This window comes from Mangifera indica, chromosome 16 (assembly GCF_011075055.1).
Source record: "Mangifera indica cultivar Alphonso chromosome 16, CATAS_Mindica_2.1, whole genome shotgun sequence".
Taxonomy (NCBI): domain Eukaryota; kingdom Viridiplantae; phylum Streptophyta; class Magnoliopsida; order Sapindales; family Anacardiaceae; genus Mangifera; species Mangifera indica.
In genome coordinates this window covers 364,030-384,028 of record NC_058152.1, presented here as the reverse complement: position 1 = coordinate 384,028, position 19,999 = coordinate 364,030, and the positions used below count along the sequence as shown (strand labels likewise).

General features: G+C 33.7%; 3 protein-coding genes across 3 annotated transcripts; 1 reads left to right on the top strand and 2 right to left on the bottom strand.

The window, feature by feature from the left end:
- Positions 1-548: 548 nt before the first annotated feature.
- On the bottom strand, positions 549-3,707 carry LOC123198740 (agamous-like MADS-box protein TM6). The gene is made up of 7 exons (XM_044613496.1): positions 3,351-3,707; positions 3,186-3,252; positions 2,175-2,236; positions 1,983-2,082; positions 1,379-1,420; positions 1,226-1,270; positions 549-966 (listed from the first exon to the last, which is right to left on the bottom strand). The coding sequence occupies exons 1-7, from the start codon at positions 3,536-3,538 to the stop codon at positions 784-786; spliced, it is 687 nt and encodes a 228-aa protein (XP_044469431.1). The 5' UTR covers positions 3,539-3,707; the 3' UTR covers positions 549-783.
- A 2,671-nt stretch (positions 3,708-6,378) lies between these two features.
- Positions 6,379-9,287, top strand: LOC123198741 (glutaredoxin-C3). The gene is made up of 4 exons (XM_044613497.1): positions 6,379-6,699; positions 7,599-7,672; positions 7,772-7,870; positions 7,996-9,287. Exons 1-4 carry the CDS (start codon positions 6,524-6,526, stop codon positions 8,049-8,051), a joined length of 405 nt encoding a protein of 134 aa, XP_044469432.1. The 5' UTR covers positions 6,379-6,523; the 3' UTR covers positions 8,052-9,287.
- LOC123198742 (probable methyltransferase PMT27) lies at positions 8,631-12,687 on the bottom strand. Its single transcript, XM_044613499.1, has 8 exons — positions 11,609-12,687; positions 11,382-11,531; positions 11,033-11,303; positions 10,843-10,953; positions 10,301-10,475; positions 9,934-10,206; positions 9,659-9,853; positions 8,631-9,035 (listed from the first exon to the last, which is right to left on the bottom strand). The coding sequence occupies exons 1-8, from the start codon at positions 12,674-12,676 to the stop codon at positions 8,813-8,815; spliced, it is 2,466 nt and encodes an 821-aa protein (XP_044469434.1). The 5' UTR covers positions 12,677-12,687; the 3' UTR covers positions 8,631-8,812.
- Positions 12,688-19,999: the final 7,312 nt, after the last annotated feature.

Here is a 19,999-nt window from a genome sequence, read left to right as displayed (position 1 = left end):
TAAAAGTTTTCTGCAACTTTTCATGTGCTACTGCTGCACCTATAATTTAGAATATTGTTAGGTCAAAAAGAAATTAAACATACCGCATTTGGACTGATGAAGAGATCGGAGAAAACCCCAACTCTGTTCAATTAAGTATGAGAAGAAATCCATACTTGAGTCTAATTGCTTCGAGGAACCTATACTTTGAGTCAGATCATCTCTTCGAGCTTAAGTCAATCACAACACAGATAAAATACAATACAGTTTGATATGCATATAGTTTTACAGGCTTTCTCTGTTTGCCCCAAAGGCCAGAACCAGAAAATACACCAAAAGCAATGTTACAGATATCTTATTCGAATTTTCATACCCCTAAGAGACTTAAATTTCTTTTAGGAATTCTTCTAATAACGATACTCTGTTGAAATTCTCCATGTTTCAAACAGTTTTATTCATTTATATAGTGGACACGGAATTATTCCACTAATTTCAATTGTTGACATTATTTTTTTAACACTTACGTATCAACATATTTTTTGTTAGTAAAAAATAATTAGAGACAAAAATGAACACACAATCAAAATACTAGCAGTGATTCATAAATGGTAAACATGCATGATAGAAGGAATGAGGCAGTGAGAGCAAGCAAGCAAGCCAGCCTCGGAGTTGTTTCATGCTTATTAGCCTGCCTATATATAAATAGAAGTGAGATTGGAAATCCAGTTCTTGATTATTTCAGAAGCCAGTCTGCTTCAAACACACATGGAGATTATTATTGTCGCCTGAACGGCTAATCATAAATCAACCAAGGCTGAGATTGTTGGGGCCAAAGCTTCCTCCTTCTCCGTCTTGAGGGAAGCTGGCGTTGTTGTGCAGGCGAAAAGCGTACAGGTTAGATGCTCCATTTGCTAGTGCCATTGCTGACTGATAATCTCCAGTGTCAATCAATCCAAAATTTAAATTTGGATCCTCATACTTTGCTTCCTGTTATTTCCAAAATGTAATTGATAACAAACCAGTGTCAATCACCATTTTCTATTCATAAAAAAAAAGGAATGATCATTCATGACAGAGGAACCGAACCAAAGACTGTAAAAAATGAAAATTGTTAAACGAAACCAGAACTGATGGACTGGTTAACCGGTTTTTCACAGTTTGGTTTCATCGGTTTTAGTTGGGTTTCTCAGTTTTTTAGAGCAGCCATACTCAGCAAAGAAATAAAGGGGAAATTGAAGAATCTTACAAAGTCGAGCAGGATGTTTCCGTGTATTTCCTCCAAGCTTTTTAGCTGCCGAATTGATCAGAAGAAAACAATTAATAGGTACAAGAAAATAAATTATCAAATAACCGAATGTGGGTAATTTACAGAAAGAAAAATAATCTGTTTAGTTCAGACCTTCTTCTTGCAGGTGTCCGTCTGAGTTTTGATAACGTGGTACTGTAAACAACAATCAAATTAATTGTTATCTGTGAAACTCTCTAAGTAATTAATTAAAAGAAAAAAGAAACAATCTCGCACTCAGGAGTTTGATCATGTTTAAAGAATATATTTACAAAATTAGTAAAAAGTTATTGCAGGATATAGTCTTGCACTCAAGGTTCAAGGGGGCAAAGACCCCTTGTGAGGTTTTATAACCCGATCAGCAGGCTAGGGTGATCTCAAGGGTGCAACGCCCCTTGCAAGGGTTTGAGGGTTGAAGAACTTCGGACCTAAATTTAACAATGGAATTATTTGTAATTACATTGCCTTAAATTCTCATATAAATATGATGTTATATCTCTTACATTTTGTAACCCAAAAATTAATAAGAAACTTAATACAACCATGAACATAGACATTATTAGTTAAATCACATAAACCTATCTTGTTTTATGTAACTGATTTTGATTTGGGATAATAGCAACTGTGTCTTCTTAAATTGAACTTTGTCTTCTTAAAAAAGGATATGAATGACTTAAACTAAAATCGTAAGGTGCATTAAGATATAAAAAGATCCAACCTTTCTTTCACGGACAGCATCAGCAGCAACGGTCATCTTTTGCTCAAGACTGCGCAGTTCATCCATGCTTAGATCGTCCAAATCTTCACCAATTCTTTGCCTTTAAATACATACATATATATACCCTATCAACTCAAAAATCATAGTCAAATTCCATGACACAAGACAAAATCAAGATAATTTAGGAGTCACCTGATCTCTCGCCGTAGCTTATCATTCACTTCTTTCAGTTTCTTGTAGTTCTCTTGCATTCTCTTTAAAAAAGAAAAAACACAACACACACACACACATAAAACTTTGTGTCTAAAATTAATAAATCAAACAATCACACTCAAACTAATATAAGCATAAAAAATTTATCCTAATTTACCCAAACAAGAGAACAATATGATATACTAGAATTTTCTACTAAGACTACTACTAAATTAATTTTTTTTTTGTGAGTTAAGTCCAAACCGTTTATTAGGATGCTACCTCGTTCCCTGCCCATTCATCAGACAAGGAGACCCGTGCGCATCACTTTCTATAGATTCTTATTTTTAAGAGAAATTTTTCTTTATAAATTAACCCAAACTGTTCAAAGGTTCAAAGGTATTATCTCATCTCTCCTCAACTTTCTTAGTAGAAACACCTGTCACATTCTGTAGAAGAAGTCCTTCTTTATGAATATTTTTATTTCTATGAGAAATCCATTTTTATGGGTTAAAACCTTTATGCATCTCGAGATAACAATAAGTGTAATGTTTTATAAACGAAGTGGATGTTAATTCCAAAAAAAGAAACCTCACTGATATGCATATAAATTAAACACAAAATTATGTAAGACTGTAGCTTATCAATTAAAATTCTTATTCTTAAAAGAAATTTTTTTTCCTAAGTTAACTCAAACTATTCAAGGATTAAGATTCTTATTCCTAAGAGAAAATTTTCTTCAAGAATTAACTCAAACTGTTCAAGGGTTCAAAGGTATTATCTCGTCCCTCCTTAACTTTCTTAGTAGTGACATGTGTATATCACATTTTATAGGTAAAGTCTTTCTTCCATTTTTATGGGTTAAAACTCTTATGTATTATGAGATAACAGTATGTGTAATGTTTTGTAAATGAAGTGGATGTCACTTCAAATAATAATAATAATAATAATAATAACTCACCTATGTGCATATAAATTAAATGCAAAATTATGTAAGACTGTAGTACTAACCTCGTAGTGCGTGCTCCACAGGTCAATTCCAAGAGTCCTCTGGTATTGATCAATGATATCCTTGGTCCTAATCAACAAGAAGAAAAATAAAGATTTTCGTTAGCAGCTTGTTAGGGTTTCGACATGCAGAGAAAGAGAGAGAAAGTGATGGATCTGATAGCATACGTTGTGGTGGGGCTTACGAACTCATGAAATTTTCCAGTATTAGAGAACATGATGAGAGAAACCTTAGCATCACAGAGAACTGTGATTTCTTGTGCTTTCTTAAAAATCCCATTTCTTCGTTTAGAGTAAGTAACCTGTCTGTTGGTAGGGTTTTCAATCCTCTTAATCTCAATCTTCCCACGACCCATTTGTATGAAAACACAACTGATACCCGTGGTTATTTCAGAAGGATTGCCAAACAGAATGAAAGAGCTAAGGGGGTGTGGACTTGGATAGGCTGATGAAGGGAAAGAGAAGGGGAAAAGAAGGAGAGGGAAGTGGGGGTTTCCATATCTGGAAATGGCGATAGAAAGTTGGAAGGCTGTTTAACCAGGAATACGAGGTAAATTGATGAAGGAACTTTATTATTGGTAGGCAAGTGTCATGCATATACTCAAAGCATGTGATGTGGGGAAGTGCTTCAATTGTGACTACACGATCAGCATCAATTCGATGAGCCCTTTTCACCCATCCTCTTTACTGGCATTGTAAACAATTATGTGGAATCTAGAGAAGAAGAGGATCAAATTATGTATTAAATTGGAAAGGCTTTAGTACTCTAAGTGGGTGCAATTGCATTAACATCTTGTCTATTCATTCAATACAATTTTGAAACACTAGTTAATACCCGAACCAAATTTTTTATTATCCTTTGTTTCAGTTGGATTGTTAATTCACATCTTAGTTAGTAAATACAAAAACGAAAAAAATAGCATATGAATTATATGGATATAATACAACGAATAATGAAAGGTCCATTTGTAAAAAAATACTTTTAAAATTTGCATACAAGAAAAATATAAAACATATATATACGAGTTTAAATGATATATGACAATATTATAATAATTTTAATACTTTACATAAATTTCTTATTAAAAATCAATATAACAATTCAAATATAAATAATTTAATTAACTATTAACTATAATATAACATAATACATAATTAAAATTTTTTGTACAATAAATAACGTACCAGTCAGTTAAAAAAATAAACAAATTAATCAATTTAGATTTCAGATTTCAAATTAAAGTGAATCTTTACACAGGTCACAAGTGAGAAAAACATGAAATATGGGTTGAAAATTAAGAAAGAGATGTTGTTGAATTTTTTTTAAATAACTATAATATTTTTATAAATAATTGAAAATAGAGAAGATAATTTTGTACTTTAAATTTAACTAAAAAATTAAAAATATAATAAACATAAAATACAATATATAATTTGTGTTTAATATAAAAAGGCATAAAATACATATTTAATATATTTTAGATTTAAAATTTTTTTTAAACATATTTAATATTGAAATAATCCAAGACCCGAATAATATGTATACTTGCTAATTAGGATGGACATACCAATTCAATTCGGTGTATGAGTTTTTCTAAGGCCACCAATGCATGAACAGGTTTCCAACCTTAACAAATAAGATATTGCCACGAGTACAACCCAAATCTATTTTGGCGATTCCTACTTTTACACGGGAGTGTATAAAAGTCAACAAATCGTCATTCTTCGTAACATCCACGCGCTCTGGTGACCAGTTATAAAAGATTAGTTTGCGTTGCCCGTTGTGTTGTGTGGTGTATGGGAACGGCGGTCGTCCATTTTTGCCAGAATGCGTCAGCGCTGCTGTTAGACTCTGAAATTCATCCTCCAAACACCACAGCCAATATCCCAAAGCCAATCCAAACCCATGCGCCCTTTTTCATGAGATTACGATCAGATCTGACATTAAAACGCGTCTCTAAGAGAATTCAAAATTCACGAGTCTTTTGCTTAAAACATATGGCAACCAACTCAGATCAAGAATCTATCAACAAAGAGAAAGAGGAGCAATCAAAGGAATTGCCGCCACCACCGCCGCCCCCGCCGCCTGAAAAGCCAGAGCCTGGGGATTGTTGTGGAAGCGGATGCGTGAGATGTGTGTGGGATGTGTATTACGAGGAGCTCGAGGCTTATGATATGCTTTATAAAACTGATTCCACCACAAACACCAAATCCAATTAAGCCTGCCTTTTGTATTTGTTTTTGTTGATTAGATTGGCCGATATATCTGTAATGTCTTGCTGCAATTTGTTGATGATGGGTTGATTTCCCATTTGAGGAATTTTATTCTTAATTGATTGAATAATGAGAAGGGATCAGAATTTAGATATGTTGAAAACATAATTGTTGTAAACCAATGTCCCCCCCACTTCATTTCTGCAAGTTTACCTTTGCCTTATGGGCAAACCCATCCAACGACGATGGAATGAAGCGTTGGATTTAATCAGGTACAATTATGAACTAGATTTATTTAAGATTTTTTTTTAAAATATAAAGGAGTTAATTGAGATTAACTAGAAATTAACAAGTTATGACTTAAATTTAATTTAAAATAATTTTATTTTAAATTCAATCTAAATCAGTTCAAATTTAAATGTTTGGATTAATTTGAATTTAATTTGTTTTATAAAAATAAGTTCCCTCATTAACTCTAACTTAATTTATTCGATTTAAACATAAATTTGAGATTAAATAATCCGATTAGATATCAACTCTAATCAAATTTACTATTATAAGGTGAGTTGAGTTCAAACAAAATTCAATTCAAATAATAAACAGTAATATTGATATAAATAATAAATTGCTAAAGAAAGATTAAAAAAAAATCCTTCAACAAAGAAAAATTATCAAACAAGAAATCAAAGGAGAAGAACAGTCAGAAAAAAAAGAACTCCTCTGAAAATTTGCTAGCAAACCCTTAAACTTGAATTTAGCTTAAATTCATCAAATTTGAGCTAAATGTGGATTTGTGTCAGCTTAAATTAAATCTACCCTTTAATTTCTCCTTAGTTAGCTTAATAGAATAATTACCGTACCTTTCATGTTTAAACATGTAGGTCGGACAGATTGGGTAAGGCCCATTTTCATTTTCGTAGCCCACCCCATAGCAGGCCGTCAGAGGAATACGAATTCTAAAACAAGGAGCCGTGCTCTATCTGCGGGCAACCGATTTAGGTCGTTCCACGGATCGAATCCAATTAATTCAACATATTTGTGATCGTGTGGTTCACGACTACAGGTCAGCAAAAGAAGAGGGAAACACATCATAGGGAGAAATTGTTATTCGTTTTCACTGTGGCAAGATGAAGAAGCCCGGGTTGCTTTTGCAATTTCTTCTTAACGTGGTTGCTGTATTGCTCTTGTTGCTGCTGGTAGGGGATGTACCGAAGAGAACAGAAGCCGAAAATTCAGCTGCCGCTTTTGTTCAAAACTCTATCTACTCCAACAAGATTGTGATTTTCTCCAAATCCTACTGCCCGTACGTTTTAATTCTCTGTATATTTATGCTTTTGATTTTCATCTGCTAATTGAGCAACTTAAGCATATAAATTCTGATAGTAAATTGGACGCTTTGTTATGTACGAATCCGATGTTGAATTGCATAGCCTAATGAAGCCTAACTGTGATAGTGATATCATTAAAATCTTCAATAATACTTCATGTACACGAAGATTTCTGTGATAGTGATGGACCGGTTAACCGGTTTTCTGGGTTCAGTTTTATCAGTTTTGGTTTGGTTTATCGGTTTTTAGCTGGCCTAATATAAACTGTGGATACAAACTGGTATAAACAAACTTTAGTGTGTTGTAGATGATTTTGAAATAAAGATAAAATAAGCTATTAGATCACTCAATAACATGAAGATAAGTATGATTGCTTGTACCCATTAGCTCCCATCTACATATAGTATTACTCTTTATGTTTTAGTCTGGGAATTAATTGAACTGATCAACTGTTTATGAGTAGTGCTTTTTATTGAGTTTTTATAACATACAAAAACTGTGTGTTTGGCAGGATGGGTAAATTATTTCTTTCTACATCACAAATTGGTGACTGCTACTGCAAGAATTATGCCTTTTTCGTTTAAAACTCAGAAGAGTGAACTTAGAGAGATATCTATTTTAATATTAGTTTTTTTGTGTGATGTTTTTTCAGTATGAAATGAGATCGTGGTGTTCATGTTTTAATTACATCAAAATTGTTGGGGATGAAAAACAAGGTTTTTCTTTTTAATTTATCGGCTAGTGTTAAATTATCAAACCATCCGTTGGAACCAAAAATGCATATGGTGTGATCATTGCTCTGTGTTTCTCTGTCTCATATCATATATGAATAATGAATTTCATAAAATGTGCTTTCTTTTGTTCATTTTATTAGATACTGCTTGCGTGCCAAGCGCATATTTGCTGATTTGCATGAGCAACCTTTTGTCGTGGAGCTTGATCTTCGAGGTGCCTATCAGCTGTTGTAATTTTTGCTGGCTATTACCTTTTTGTAAATTCTGAAAAGGTTTAATTATAAAGGTGCTATGTGCTTGTGAACATTTGTAGATGACGGAGCTCAAATTCAGTATGTACTTCTAGATCTGGTTGGTCGACGCACTGTTCCACAAGTATTTGTGAATGGAAAGCACGTTGGTGGCTCTGATGGTTTACTCTCAGCTCTCTCATTTAAAGTTTCCTGTCTTCCTTAACCTTTGAATGCAAGTCGCTTTTATAAGTTACCATCTTGTGGATTCTCATTGTTCTATTTTACTATTACTTCTGTGATTCAGAGCTTAAAGCTGCTGCCGAGAGTGGTCACTTGCAGAAACTACTTGGTTCCAGTTAATGAGATATGATGCGAAACAAAAAACATCTGATCTAAAGCTATATTTGATATCGGGATTAACAAATAATTCCTGGAGTCTGAGATACATAAAACATATGGCGGGATCTTTTTATAGGTTAATTTTGTTAGCCAAAAGAGTTAATGTAGCACCCTTCGCACATTGAATACATGATGTTTGACAAAACATGGATTTGTTATCTGGTAAGTTTGGATGTGGAAATCATTTGCTGAAACAATAAGAAAATTTTGATGCTTCTCAAGTATGCTAGTTTCAGCTGTGTGGGCAGAGTGAAACTGTATAGTGGGACTCTTAAAAAGTTCATTATTTCATTTGAATTGCCCAAGTAGAATTACTATTCTGACTTCTGATTCAATATTGCAATGATACTTTTTATCATGTACAGAGGTCTTAGTATGTCCTTGTTGTGCAATCTCAGTTAAAAGGGATTTGGAGCACTTATCATTTTTAGTCCGAGGTAAAATAGAATGTTTCACTTTATTTCAAGGGATATCTGACCTCAAACTGGTGTTAGAAGATCTCTTTCATTGTTTGTTTTACCTGGATTCTGCTATTAGAACTATTCAAGAGTACATGTTCTCTGCACTTTAGTTCGTAAAATCAGATCACCCATTGTGTTTTAAGCTCTGATACATTTGACCTTAAGGTATGAAATGACTGATAGCTGCAATTATTTGGTTCTACATGTGCATTCTAGTGGGAGAATTAATATGCATTGACAGTTTTTTTTTTTTTCCTCACATTACGAAGAAGCAGCCTGCATGTATGTCTGAGGCCGCCATTGGCCTTTCTGAGCACTGAGTACCCCATCCTGGTCTTTGTGGTTGGTGAAAGTAATTTCCCAATGAAGGGATTTCAGCAAGTTCTCAACTTCAGCAATTACCTTTGTTGTATCACGGACGATCAATTTACCTCCAGGTCTGACTATTCTATCCACCTCTGCCATCACGGGAAGAATACTGCACCTGTTAAAAACCAACAAAAACAGTCATCAAGTTTCTTAGGAAGGAGAAAGAAATCAAACTCAAAAGACTAGAAGATAAGAGGCGGGTACGATCTGAGCAAAGCTGAAAATGAGTATGAGCAGTGCTACCAAGGGAGTGAACAGTATTATTGAAAACACAAATAAGTTGAACTATAGAGCTAAAGCTCCTACTCAGTTTGATTTGTTTGAGTTGAATAATAAAGTTGAATTAAATCGATTTAGATTGAATCCACTCATTCTTAAGGAGATATACTATCAAGCTTTCAAGATTTATAGAAGTAATAAACTAAAAAGGTTTGATAATGGAGGTTTGTTTGAGTTGAATTGAGCGAAGTCGAAGGGCCAACTTGAGATTAGTTTAAATTTATTATATCTAGTTCGAGTTCATTCGAATTGATATACAATATTATTAAAGGATCATCAACTGAATGAATAATATTGTTGGTGGAGTGAATGATATTCATGGGTAAATAATATCATTAAAAAGACAAATTAAACAAATTTAAATTGAATTTGAGTTCCAAATCATGTCTAACTGAAATCGAATCCACCTATTCTCGTGGAAATATAAAAGGGAAACAATATGTGATCGATAATTTGTACCTCTGTTTGAGCATTGAGAATAGATGATCAGCATGTAGGAGATCATAGGAACGTGGATATGTGCTGAATGATTCACACCAGTCATGGTAAATTCCAAAAAGACCACGCTCATAGATTATGGGAAGTGTATCAGGAGCATTTGTGTTCACAACATTCATAACCCACACTGGAAGATCCTTCAAAGCTGTTGCAAACCTGGACAGATGCATTCCATCAGTAAACTTAATTTGGAAGTGTTTCCATCAATAGCATTAACGCATATCTATCTTACTTACCCCCCATAAACAGCTTTCATGTCCATGACATTTCTCACATTGGCCCAACTGAAACCCAGCCCGTTCAAATATGACGAGCTCACCACATTTTTCCAATGTTCTTGATCTTTTATGAAATCCTGAGGAGATGGTGCTCCATAAATCCCCATCTGGGAGCTGTTTAACCAGTAAGGGGCTGTGTACAGTCGGTTTGGCCAGACCGCCGGCCACTGGGATCCTCTCACTGCTTTATCAGGATTCAGCCGGTGCAAGCATGCCTGCAGAGGCACATACCTGAAAATGGAACACGATTATGTATAATTACCAGCTCTGAATTTCCGGAAAGTGGTAAAGTTTGTTTGTCCATGTTAAAAAATTAAACACCTACCAGGCAGCATTTGGGTCGTCCTCATTTTTACACATTGGAGGATTGTTATGTCTTCTTTTATCGTAGCATTCGTTGGTGGTGGGTTTTCGGTAGATGGCAAAGCCAGCAGAGTTTAATTTGTCCATCCTGATGGTTACAAGATCCCAGCACATCGATAGAGTCAATGATGACATTGCTGCCAAAAAATATATAGAATATCAGCTTCTTGATAAAATTAAGACTAATCTATAGGTCGGGCTGTTTGATATCGGTTGGGAAAAAGGTTAGCCTGTGATAAAAGTCTTATCAAAGCTAGTTTTTGGGATGAAAGAGATTAGTGGTATTAGACAACAACTTTATCCAAAAGTCCGTGTGATAGAAAGGTTTAACCAATAATCTGTTACTCTCTCAAATGATTGGTTGTGAAGAACGTTGAATCTATGGTTTGATTTGTGACGAGGTGGTTGGGTTCTTTCATATCCCATTATGTTGTTAATATTCAAGTATAAAGAAAAGTCTAATCCTTGAACTAGGTTTTACAGTCTTTTGTTAAATTTTTTTACCCTTCCAGATTTTCACATTTTCTTCATCCTTCCGGTACACGGGCGTTGCTGACCAGACGAAGTAACCACCGGATCTCAAAACTCGGTTCAATTCTAAAAGAAGCTTACCGCCTGGACAAAAATCTAGAAATTAATAGCAACTCGTGGTGGCGAGGAAATGAAAATAAATGGAGATCAACAAGGTTCGGACCATCTACGTGCCAAGGCACCCGACAACGTGCACAATGAACAACATCAAAGACATTGCTTGGAAATGGAAGCCTTTGAGAACCCATGACAGCAGATATTGCAGGAATCCCTCTTTCAAGTGCAAACTGAACTTGAGCTTCATGCTCGTCTTTTGGAGCAAAAGACATGGTTAGAGCGTCTCTGTCGAATAGGTACCCTCCGAAGCTGGCCACTCCACAGCCAACATCCAATATCACTCGACTGTGCTTCCCCCAGGCTATTTCTGGTACCGCCTGTAACACCAAGAACCCAATTGAAAAGTTATGTATCGAGTTAACAGTGGACCAAAGAGGTGAAACCGTATAAATTACCTTTTGAATAAGATCAATATAGTGAAGAGCGCCATGTATGAACTGTGTGCCTCCTCCTGGAAATGTCAAAAATTCACCCGTTACCTTAACCCAATTTTGGTGTCCCTTCACCTCTACCAGCTTTGTGTAGGGTACATTTTGATACCATATCTACAACACCGCAGTAAAAATTTTAAAACCCTTCTCAAATTATGTTAAGCAGACCGTAAACTCTTATTCAATCTCACCTTATCTCTGCTTGCTGGCCAATCGATTGATCTTTTATATCCCTGTGGAATTGGGACCAAACAAGTCGGCCCTTTCTCAGGGCAATGCCTCTCACGATGCTCGTAATGTATAGTCGAACGTAACTGTTTGATGGCCTTTTCATTATCCAAACAAGGTATAAAATCAGGACCCGCAGTTTCGTTACAAAGTAGCCATGTGTGATTACTGTTGTGCTCGTCTGTACGTCTTTCTTTTTGAGTTTCAGACTGAACCGCCTGAGTTGACCATGACTTCTTTGACTCGGATGATTCTTGGGGAATCCCGTGGTGGGCATCGCCCGAGTTGGAGTTAGTCGGCTTCTGTTCCTTCGTTCTTTGAGACTCCTCCGTTGTTTGTTGACGCGTCTGTAAGTTATCATTTGGTTTTTCTTTTACTGGGTTTGTTGTATCGTTGAAGGTGGTGAAATTTTTAGGAGTTTCTTGTTTCTTCTGTTCATGTTGATCTTGATGCTTTTTCATTCTCCTCTTATTATCTTCATCCGATAACTGATTATGCAAATCCTGTGAATTTACAGTCTGGTTTCCATTTCCAGCATCTTCTTGCTGCTGTTGCTTCATCATTTCTTCAGTTGACTGTGTTTCTTTCTCGTCACCATGGTTTGCCATTGATTGTTCTTGTTGTTGGTTCAGTGTCAAAGCACTCTCTTCAGATATCTGAGTCTGCCCTTGTTCCTGCTTATCTTCCTCGCCTTTTGCAATATTTTTAATAATCTTCTTCCTCTGGTCTTCATCAGGCTTGGCTTCTTCATCTCTTTCACGACCATTTTGATCATCTGACTGAATGGCGTCGTTGGGTAGAAGACCAGGATTATCCTCGAAAACAGTTTGGTCTTTTCTATCATCGTTTGAGAAAGTTTTGGCATTGGTGTCGTCAGTGGCAGTGCTGGTGGTTTTTTGCGGCGGTGCAAAGGATTTGGAGGACAGCAGCCATACGCCTAAAACACATAATACTATGAACACAATGGTTGATACAGTTGAAGCTGTTGAAGAAGATGAACGCCTAGGACCACGCTTATTGCCCAGAACCATTTTTGCATTTGAAAAAGAGAGAGAGAAGAAGAGGAGATAAGATGAGAAGGAAAAGAGTATTTTTGAGTTTTGTTTTTTGTGGAGGAAATTCTAAGGAAGATTTACCACGTTCAGAGAGTAGAAGGAAGGAAGGAGAAGGAATGGTGTAAGCTTTGTTTGTGGGAAAAGATGGAAACAAGTTTGAATGCGAAAGGATCCAAGAGACTCGGAGACGGGAATTTGCGACAAACTCGTTTGGAATTGGGCCATATACATAAGCCTTTACATGTCCTATTTAATCCTAATAGGCCTCAGGTTAGCCCAGTCGTCAAGATTGAAATAGGCTGTCGTAAGTCCTAATTCATCCCCTGACGTTAAAATTAATCTGAGTTATTTGAGTTTGAATTCAAAATAAATTGAGTCAAAGTTAATTGTTGGACTTATTTTTATAGATGAACCGAGTTTGAATTGAGTTCGAGCATTTAAGTTTAAACAAATTCAAAATTAAAAAATTTTAGTCAAGTCTTAACATATTATTCTCGAGTCTATCTTGAGTTGGCTCTTTTGAATTTTAGTTGATCTCAAGTTGGGCCTAATTCATCCCATGCCTAAGGGTTAAGTCAAGCCAACTTGAACTCGGTTTGGTTTTTTGCTCAAACAAATTGAACTCATCAAACTTGACTCGAGTTTGACATCGATCTTAGAGTTTAACTTATTAACAACTCTTTTTTTTTTCTTTAGTGACTCTTTACCCTCTCTAAAGTTACTAGTCACTAACTCAAATTGACTATTCTAGATTTTAGTTGAGTTTGAACTATCATTTTTTGGTACTTAACCAGTTTCGAATTCATCCTTACCCCACACATAACAACCTAAAAGAAAAAGGATTTCACATACAGTAATAATATGTCTAACTCCTATTTTTATTACCATTCTCCATAAGCTTAACTAGCTAGGAAAGAAATGTAGGGAAAGATTAGAATGAAAACTAAATGTAAAGGAGGTAAAGGTAGAATAATAATAAAATCAAGAGACATATTGGTAAAATATGATATTTTATATATACTAAATTAGTTTAATTTATTTCATCACAATGTTCACCTTATCAATAATATTGTTCACTTATTTGATAATATTATTCACCTTGATAATTTTTTTTTAGTGATACTGTACATTAACTTGAAAGAACTACAATTTGAGTTAAAAATTATAAATTCAATCAAAGTTTCATTTAATTTTACTTATCCGATGATATTATTTACCCTGATTGTAGCATTTTAGTAATATCATACACTAGTTCAAAATAAACTATAGTTTGAGATAAACATTATGGATTCAATTCAAGTTTTTGATTTGGTCTCAAGCTTAACTTGATGATTAAGAATTGATATTACCAAAATTTAATATTTTTTTTCTTGTTATTATGACAAATGATGATATTACTTTAATTCCTTTATAGCATAAAGATTAAAGAGATGAAAAAGGGTAAAGGCGTGACATGGTAAGACTCGTGTAATTTCAAAGACAATGATTTCGACAAGAAAATAAAAGAGGAACATGATACGTTAGCATGCGCAGAACCTATCCGACATATTTTTGATGTACATGGACTCAAAACACATAAAGTATTTCTGTATTTAGATTATAAAAATTTATGCAGCTCTAGGAAGATCCATGGCTCCAAATTTATATGATGGCATGTAAATGTGATAGCCATTGACATCGATGGGACATTTCTTATGTACAAATCCCTTTTTCTTTCTTTTTCTTGGATTCAATTTCTATTGATGTGTCTGTCGCTATGCAAAACAAGCTGTTCATATAATTGAATTAATCGATGCCAAGTTGGCGATTTGAAAGGGCAAATTTCAAATGGTTTCTCCAATAAATGTCAGTTTAAATTGTAAAGAAAGACAATAATGCATGGAATTTTAGTTGGGGTACAGCCTGTTGACACAAATAAGGATGGATTTGAGCTAGAGCTGCGAAACTCAGGCTGAAGAAAGATCAACTAGTTGAGATTGACTTCGGCTTGAAATTGATGCCTTATTAATGTTGTTGTATCAGAACTCATCTTATCAATGATGATTGTTTATCTTTTCTAGATTCTCTTTTTCTCCTCCAATTATTATTTATTAATTTAAGAAGCTCGAACTCATTAACTGTTTTAAATTCAAGTCAAGCTTAAACAAACCCTTAATCGGGTGCAACTCTGCTCTAAATCATTCTTAAACACCGAATTAAGGAAAGTAACAATAATTTTTCTAACACCAAAAATTTGTGTTTCATATAGTCAAGTAGTATTAATTTTAAAATTTATTCAAACATATGATAAATGTGCTAATAATGTTATTGATTTTCACTATTCATGTGCAAGTTATGAAACTTGAATTCCACAAAAACAAACATTTGATGTGAGGTTTGTATAGTTTTAGATTCACCATTTTTTAAATTTAACTTTGAAGTGTAATTATTTCAAAAATTTCGTATCGATTGGTATTAGAGCTCTCATGTCTCCCTCCACACCATTGTGTAACAAAATGATAAGTGGTAGGTAGAGCTAAAAACGGAGCAACTTAATTTCAGTAAAGACATAGCACAATTCCCTGTAAGCAGAAAGTAACAGATGATATCTTCCATGTTTTCTGAAACAAGTATTGATTTATAAAAGATTTTATCCCCACTGTCAGTCAAGTAGCTTGTCACTGCTAGACTTGGATTTTTCCTTGAGGAATTTTTCATCAATCATGTATCATGTTTGTACATAATTTAGGTCAAACAGAAGAGTTCCCTTCAATAAAACAATAAAACTATATGTACAATTTTTATGCATAAATCATGTATCACTATGTAATTAAATATTATTTTATTTTTAATTTTTAATTATCTAATCATATGATGAAATATCGTTGTTTGTGCATAAAGTTATACACAAAAGTTATATATATATATATATATAGTACTACTCTCAACAAAAACAACTATATATATTGCACAGAAGGGTCAAGATATATAGCAAGCTTTTTGCTTCAGCACCTGCGTAAACAATACATGGAGCCTTCTTTCTTCATTCTCATACAGTCTTTCTTCCTATATTTTCCTTCTCTAGTTTTTCTAAGCTATGGAGTACAATTTTACACGGGCTGTCTCCAGCTATTGGCAAGCAAAGTCTATAGAGCTCCATCTTCACATAAGTTGAACAATGAATCCTTTGGGAGCAGAGCCGAGACTAATTAATCTAAAGGCTTAATGGGACCACAGCATTACTACTACTCACCCTATAATACTGCCCTAATTCCATTACAATTACAAACCCTACCCATTGTTTTGAATTTGTCTTTGGCCTTTTCATGGCAAGCAAGGAATTTTAGTTGATGTTGATGCTTAATCATTGCAATAAATCTATTAAAATTTTCTCTTCTGTCTCTCTCTATAGGTGTGTATTATTGAATTTAATTCACCATTATATTCATTTAGTTCTTTAAAAGATGCATAGTTCCAAGTAGTAACTGCCAGGGCTACCATATATCACTATCCAATATTTGTTTGTGGCGTCTTTTTACTTCTGAGGATAAGGGACATGGCTAAAGTCTTGTTGGAACTTGGAAGCATAATATTGATTGAGGATGCATACACTTGAGCTGAATAAATGTTGATCGATGTGGGTAACTTTCTTCTATCCTATTAGTTCTTTTGAAAGAAGAATAAACATTTTCTTCTATTGAATCTTTAACTTTGTTTTTTTAACCTTTTCTTTTCTTTTTTTAACACTACTTACACTGGATATAAAGTTTAGCTAGTTAGAACTAGGGTTGGATTCTATCGAATTAATATTCGAACTCGACCTGTTTTTATAAATGAACTTAATCCTTAATTTGAATTCGGTTTATTCAATCCAAGTTTGATTGAATTGCATCCAACCCTAATTAGAACTACCTGCATGATGAATCTGGCTAGATGTAATTACCATGATATAATGGAGTGTAAAGGTCTAAGAAGAAAAGAGACAAAAAATAAATAAAAGAGTGAGTGGAATCTGAAACCAAAGTGTGCTTCTTGTTCTTTTGTTTTAAGGAAATTTTTCCTTCTTGTGTTGATACATGAGGTTCCGTAAAAAGTGAAAGTTTTTGGACAAGGAAATATGGGGACGATCCATGATCTCAAAATCATCTGTAGTGAAGTCATGTCAATACTTTTTTCCATTTGGGAAAATTATATGGCCCCCCATAATTCTAATTTCATTCGAGCATCCTTTTCTGGCAAACATTACATCAGATTATATATATTGCTAATTAACTTGTGTTAATTTGAATTACTGAAAAACCTTAATCGTGTTCCATGCATTCAGAACCTTAAAGAATTAGAGGCCTTCCATTTAGAAAGATAGACAGACATAGATTAAGTGTAAGCCTTGCTTATTTGGAAATGATCTTTACCTTTATATGAATTGGTGAGTTAAATGTTTAAAGTGCGTGGAGTGATGTTAAACTTTCTGTCAGTAGTGTTCCAATAAGTTAGATTTTAAGGGATTGATTGATCGTATGTACTGCAATATCCATGTTTTAATTATGGAATGGTAGAGTTTCATGAGTTGCCTAAAAGGTTGAGGCATTACAGAAACAGTGAAACCAATAATATTGCAGTCCTAATATGAACATGCTAGATTAATTAGGAGCTGTATGCCTTCTTTGCTAAGAAAATCAATGGCATAATTAACCACCTCATATTTAGGGTTAGATTCGAGCTAATTAATTAGTTTAGTGTTCGGCTTAAGTGAACTAAACTAGCAAGTTGTTGGATCAGCCAATTAATCTTTTTTGGCGATTTTATCTTTTTCGGCAACTTTCTCTGATGATTATTCTTCTAGTTCTTTAACAACCCTTCTTCTTCTTTTTCCATGTTTTTTGACAGTTTCTCTAATGCCCTTATTGTGAACTCAAGTAAGCTGGAGTTTTCTTATTCTGATTCAATTTTATTTAAATCTACTTTTACTTATATTTTTTTCTAGAACCACTAAGATAAAGTCTTTTTTTTCGAACGGATAGGTGATTCTGAAACCAAAAACCTTATGTTTGTCAATTTTTAGGATTATTATTTTTCTCATTAATTACCCTATATATATATATATAGAGAGAGAGAGAGAAAGAGAGAGAGATATTGCTCAATAAATAAAATTCATATTTATTGATAAATATATGATATTAGTGTCTCTGTCCATTTAGGTAGAAATGGATCCAATCTAAGTTAGCTGAACTCTAATTTATAATTTGATTCAAATGAATCAATGTTGAAGTAGAGCTTTAATTTAGCGTCTCAACAACTTATTTCAAGATTGACTTGTTTATTTATTTGTTAATATTGTTCACCTATTTGATGATATTATTCATCTGGTTAATAACTGTTTAGTAATATTGTATACCAATTTGAACCAGCTCTAACCAATCTTCGACTCAAATCAAATCCACTCTTATATCTTAGGACACAAATTAATTCTCAAGACACTTAAGACATAGCCATTAAACTTAATTGCTTATAGTGATGGATTATGTAAACCATTGTTGTCTCTGAATTCTGGTTTTGGACAATATGCTCTCTTGGGAAACCTCCACCCACATGCATCCCTTCCCCCAAAAGAAAGCACACACATATACAGTCCAGAACTAACTCTTCATTGGTCTTTTATATGCTCTATTCACTTCAATTGCCCATTCTTCCTCGGTTATAAAGATTATAATAATCGTGATGGATTGTCCTTTAATAGTAAATAGAAATTTAAATTATAATTGCCATTTGATGTTTTGTCATCTACCAAAAAAAATTTCAGAATTGTTTCCAGAAGAATTGGTTATATAGATGTTTGAATAGCTTTTTCAAAAACTGTGAGAGGGGGAAAACCAAGCACACTTTAGGCTCCTAATATTAAGGGTCACCGAAATCACAAGCAGTATTGTTTTTCCAGCCACACCACACTAATTATTATTGCAATTAAAGTTATTTTTGAGCCATTACAACACTATTTTCTTTTTTTCTTGTGTTCAGTGTACAATACTTGTGATTGATTATGTAATTAAGTATATATAATAGTTTGAACCATAATAAGAAAATAGGTATTAACATGTATTAACACTGATGTGTCATCTTATGATTAGATAAGTTAATTGTTTACTTTATTTTTTAATTTAAATTATCTCATTAAATGATGACATGTTAGTATTCATTTTGTTCGTGTATGAAATACTATTCTTTTTATGGGTATGTTTTAAAAAGAAAAAAGACAAAGCATAGGCATTCATCTATGCATACTTATATCAGATATATTTAAAATTATTTAGTCATTTTATGGAAAGATGTACAAAATGGATAAAAGCTCTACTACTAGCTTGAGTGTATAAAGTATATATGAATTCTTCTTGATTCTGGCTTGCTCAAAAATAGCCTCTGTAAGTCCCAAAAATCATTTCCCAAGTTGTTTCTATTAGATTTAGTGAAGTCAAAGTCAAATAAAGTGTGAATAAATTGGATCAGTACTACTTCGCTGTCTAATCTATTCAGGAAGTATTTGTAAAATTCACAAATTTAACAAGGAAATACTGAAAAATAAAACTTTAGAGAACCCTTTGAAAATCATCTGGGATAATGTTGAACCTTTTATACAACCTGCGCAGACTCAAAACCTCACCCTGTCCCAAAAGAGAACAAGCTTGTTTATTTTCAATTTTAGTTGTAATAATAAATAGAAAAAGGCACGAACCTATAAGTTAGATTTGATTTGAGCCGAACTACGTTTGAGGTCGAATTTATATCATAATATCTAATTTATGTTAATTCAACTTAGTGCTCATTATTAGTAGAGATTTGTTGATGTGATAAACAATGTCGTTAGAGAAATAAAGCGCTACTAATAAGCAAGTCAATCTCATACTAAATAATGATTAGTGATCATATGAAAGTATTAATAAACATGCAAAAAAGTATAAATGAAAAACAATAAAGAATCAGATCATTTCATTTTATTATTCTGTGACAAACAAACCCTTTTATCTACGTGAGGATAGAAACAGATTAATTTCTCTACTGTGGCAAAGAGAACAGAAAAAAATGGCGCAGAGGCAGAAGTTAGCAGATTAAGGGAATGTTGTGAATGTTTGTGTTTAGTTAGCACATTCTAAAATTTCTCTTAATAGTAAACGCCAGTCTTGTTGTAATGGTGATTCTGTAACGTATGCAGCCATCTTTATGTAATTAGACGTACAACAGTTTTTCAAATTTTTGCAGGCAGTGCAGTGCAGTGCATGAAACTAAGAGCTGCAGATGATAGGTAATGTTTCCCATTTTATCATCAAA

Coding starts and splice junctions, on each gene's coding strand:
- LOC123198740 (XM_044613496.1), bottom strand. CDS start 3,538: ATGGGTCGTGGGAAGATTGAGATTAAGAGGATTGAAAACCCTACCAAC. Junction 1,421..1,982: donor ATGCTGTCCGTGAAAGAAAG/GTTGGATCTTTT, acceptor TGTTGTTTACAG/TACCACGTTATCAAAACTCA. Junction 967..1,225: donor GAAACATCCTGCTCGACTTT/GTAAGATTCTTC, acceptor TGGAAATAACAG/GAAGCAAAGTATGAGGATCC.
- LOC123198741 (XM_044613497.1), top strand. CDS start 6,524: ATGAAGAAGCCCGGGTTGCTTTTGCAATTTCTTCTTAACGTGGTTGCT. Junction 6,700..7,598: donor TTCTCCAAATCCTACTGCCC/GTACGTTTTAAT, acceptor TCATTTTATTAG/ATACTGCTTGCGTGCCAAGC. Junction 7,673..7,771: donor CGTGGAGCTTGATCTTCGAG/GTGCCTATCAGC, acceptor GAACATTTGTAG/ATGACGGAGCTCAAATTCAG.
- LOC123198742 (XM_044613499.1), bottom strand. CDS start 12,676: ATGGTTCTGGGCAATAAGCGTGGTCCTAGGCGTTCATCTTCTTCAACA. Junction 11,532..11,608: donor GGCCAGCAAGCAGAGATAAG/GTGAGATTGAAT, acceptor GCGGTGTTGTAG/ATATGGTATCAAAATGTACC. Junction 9,854..9,933: donor ATGAAAGCTGTTTATGGGGG/GTAAGTAAGATA, acceptor GCATCTGTCCAG/GTTTGCAACAGCTTTGAAGG.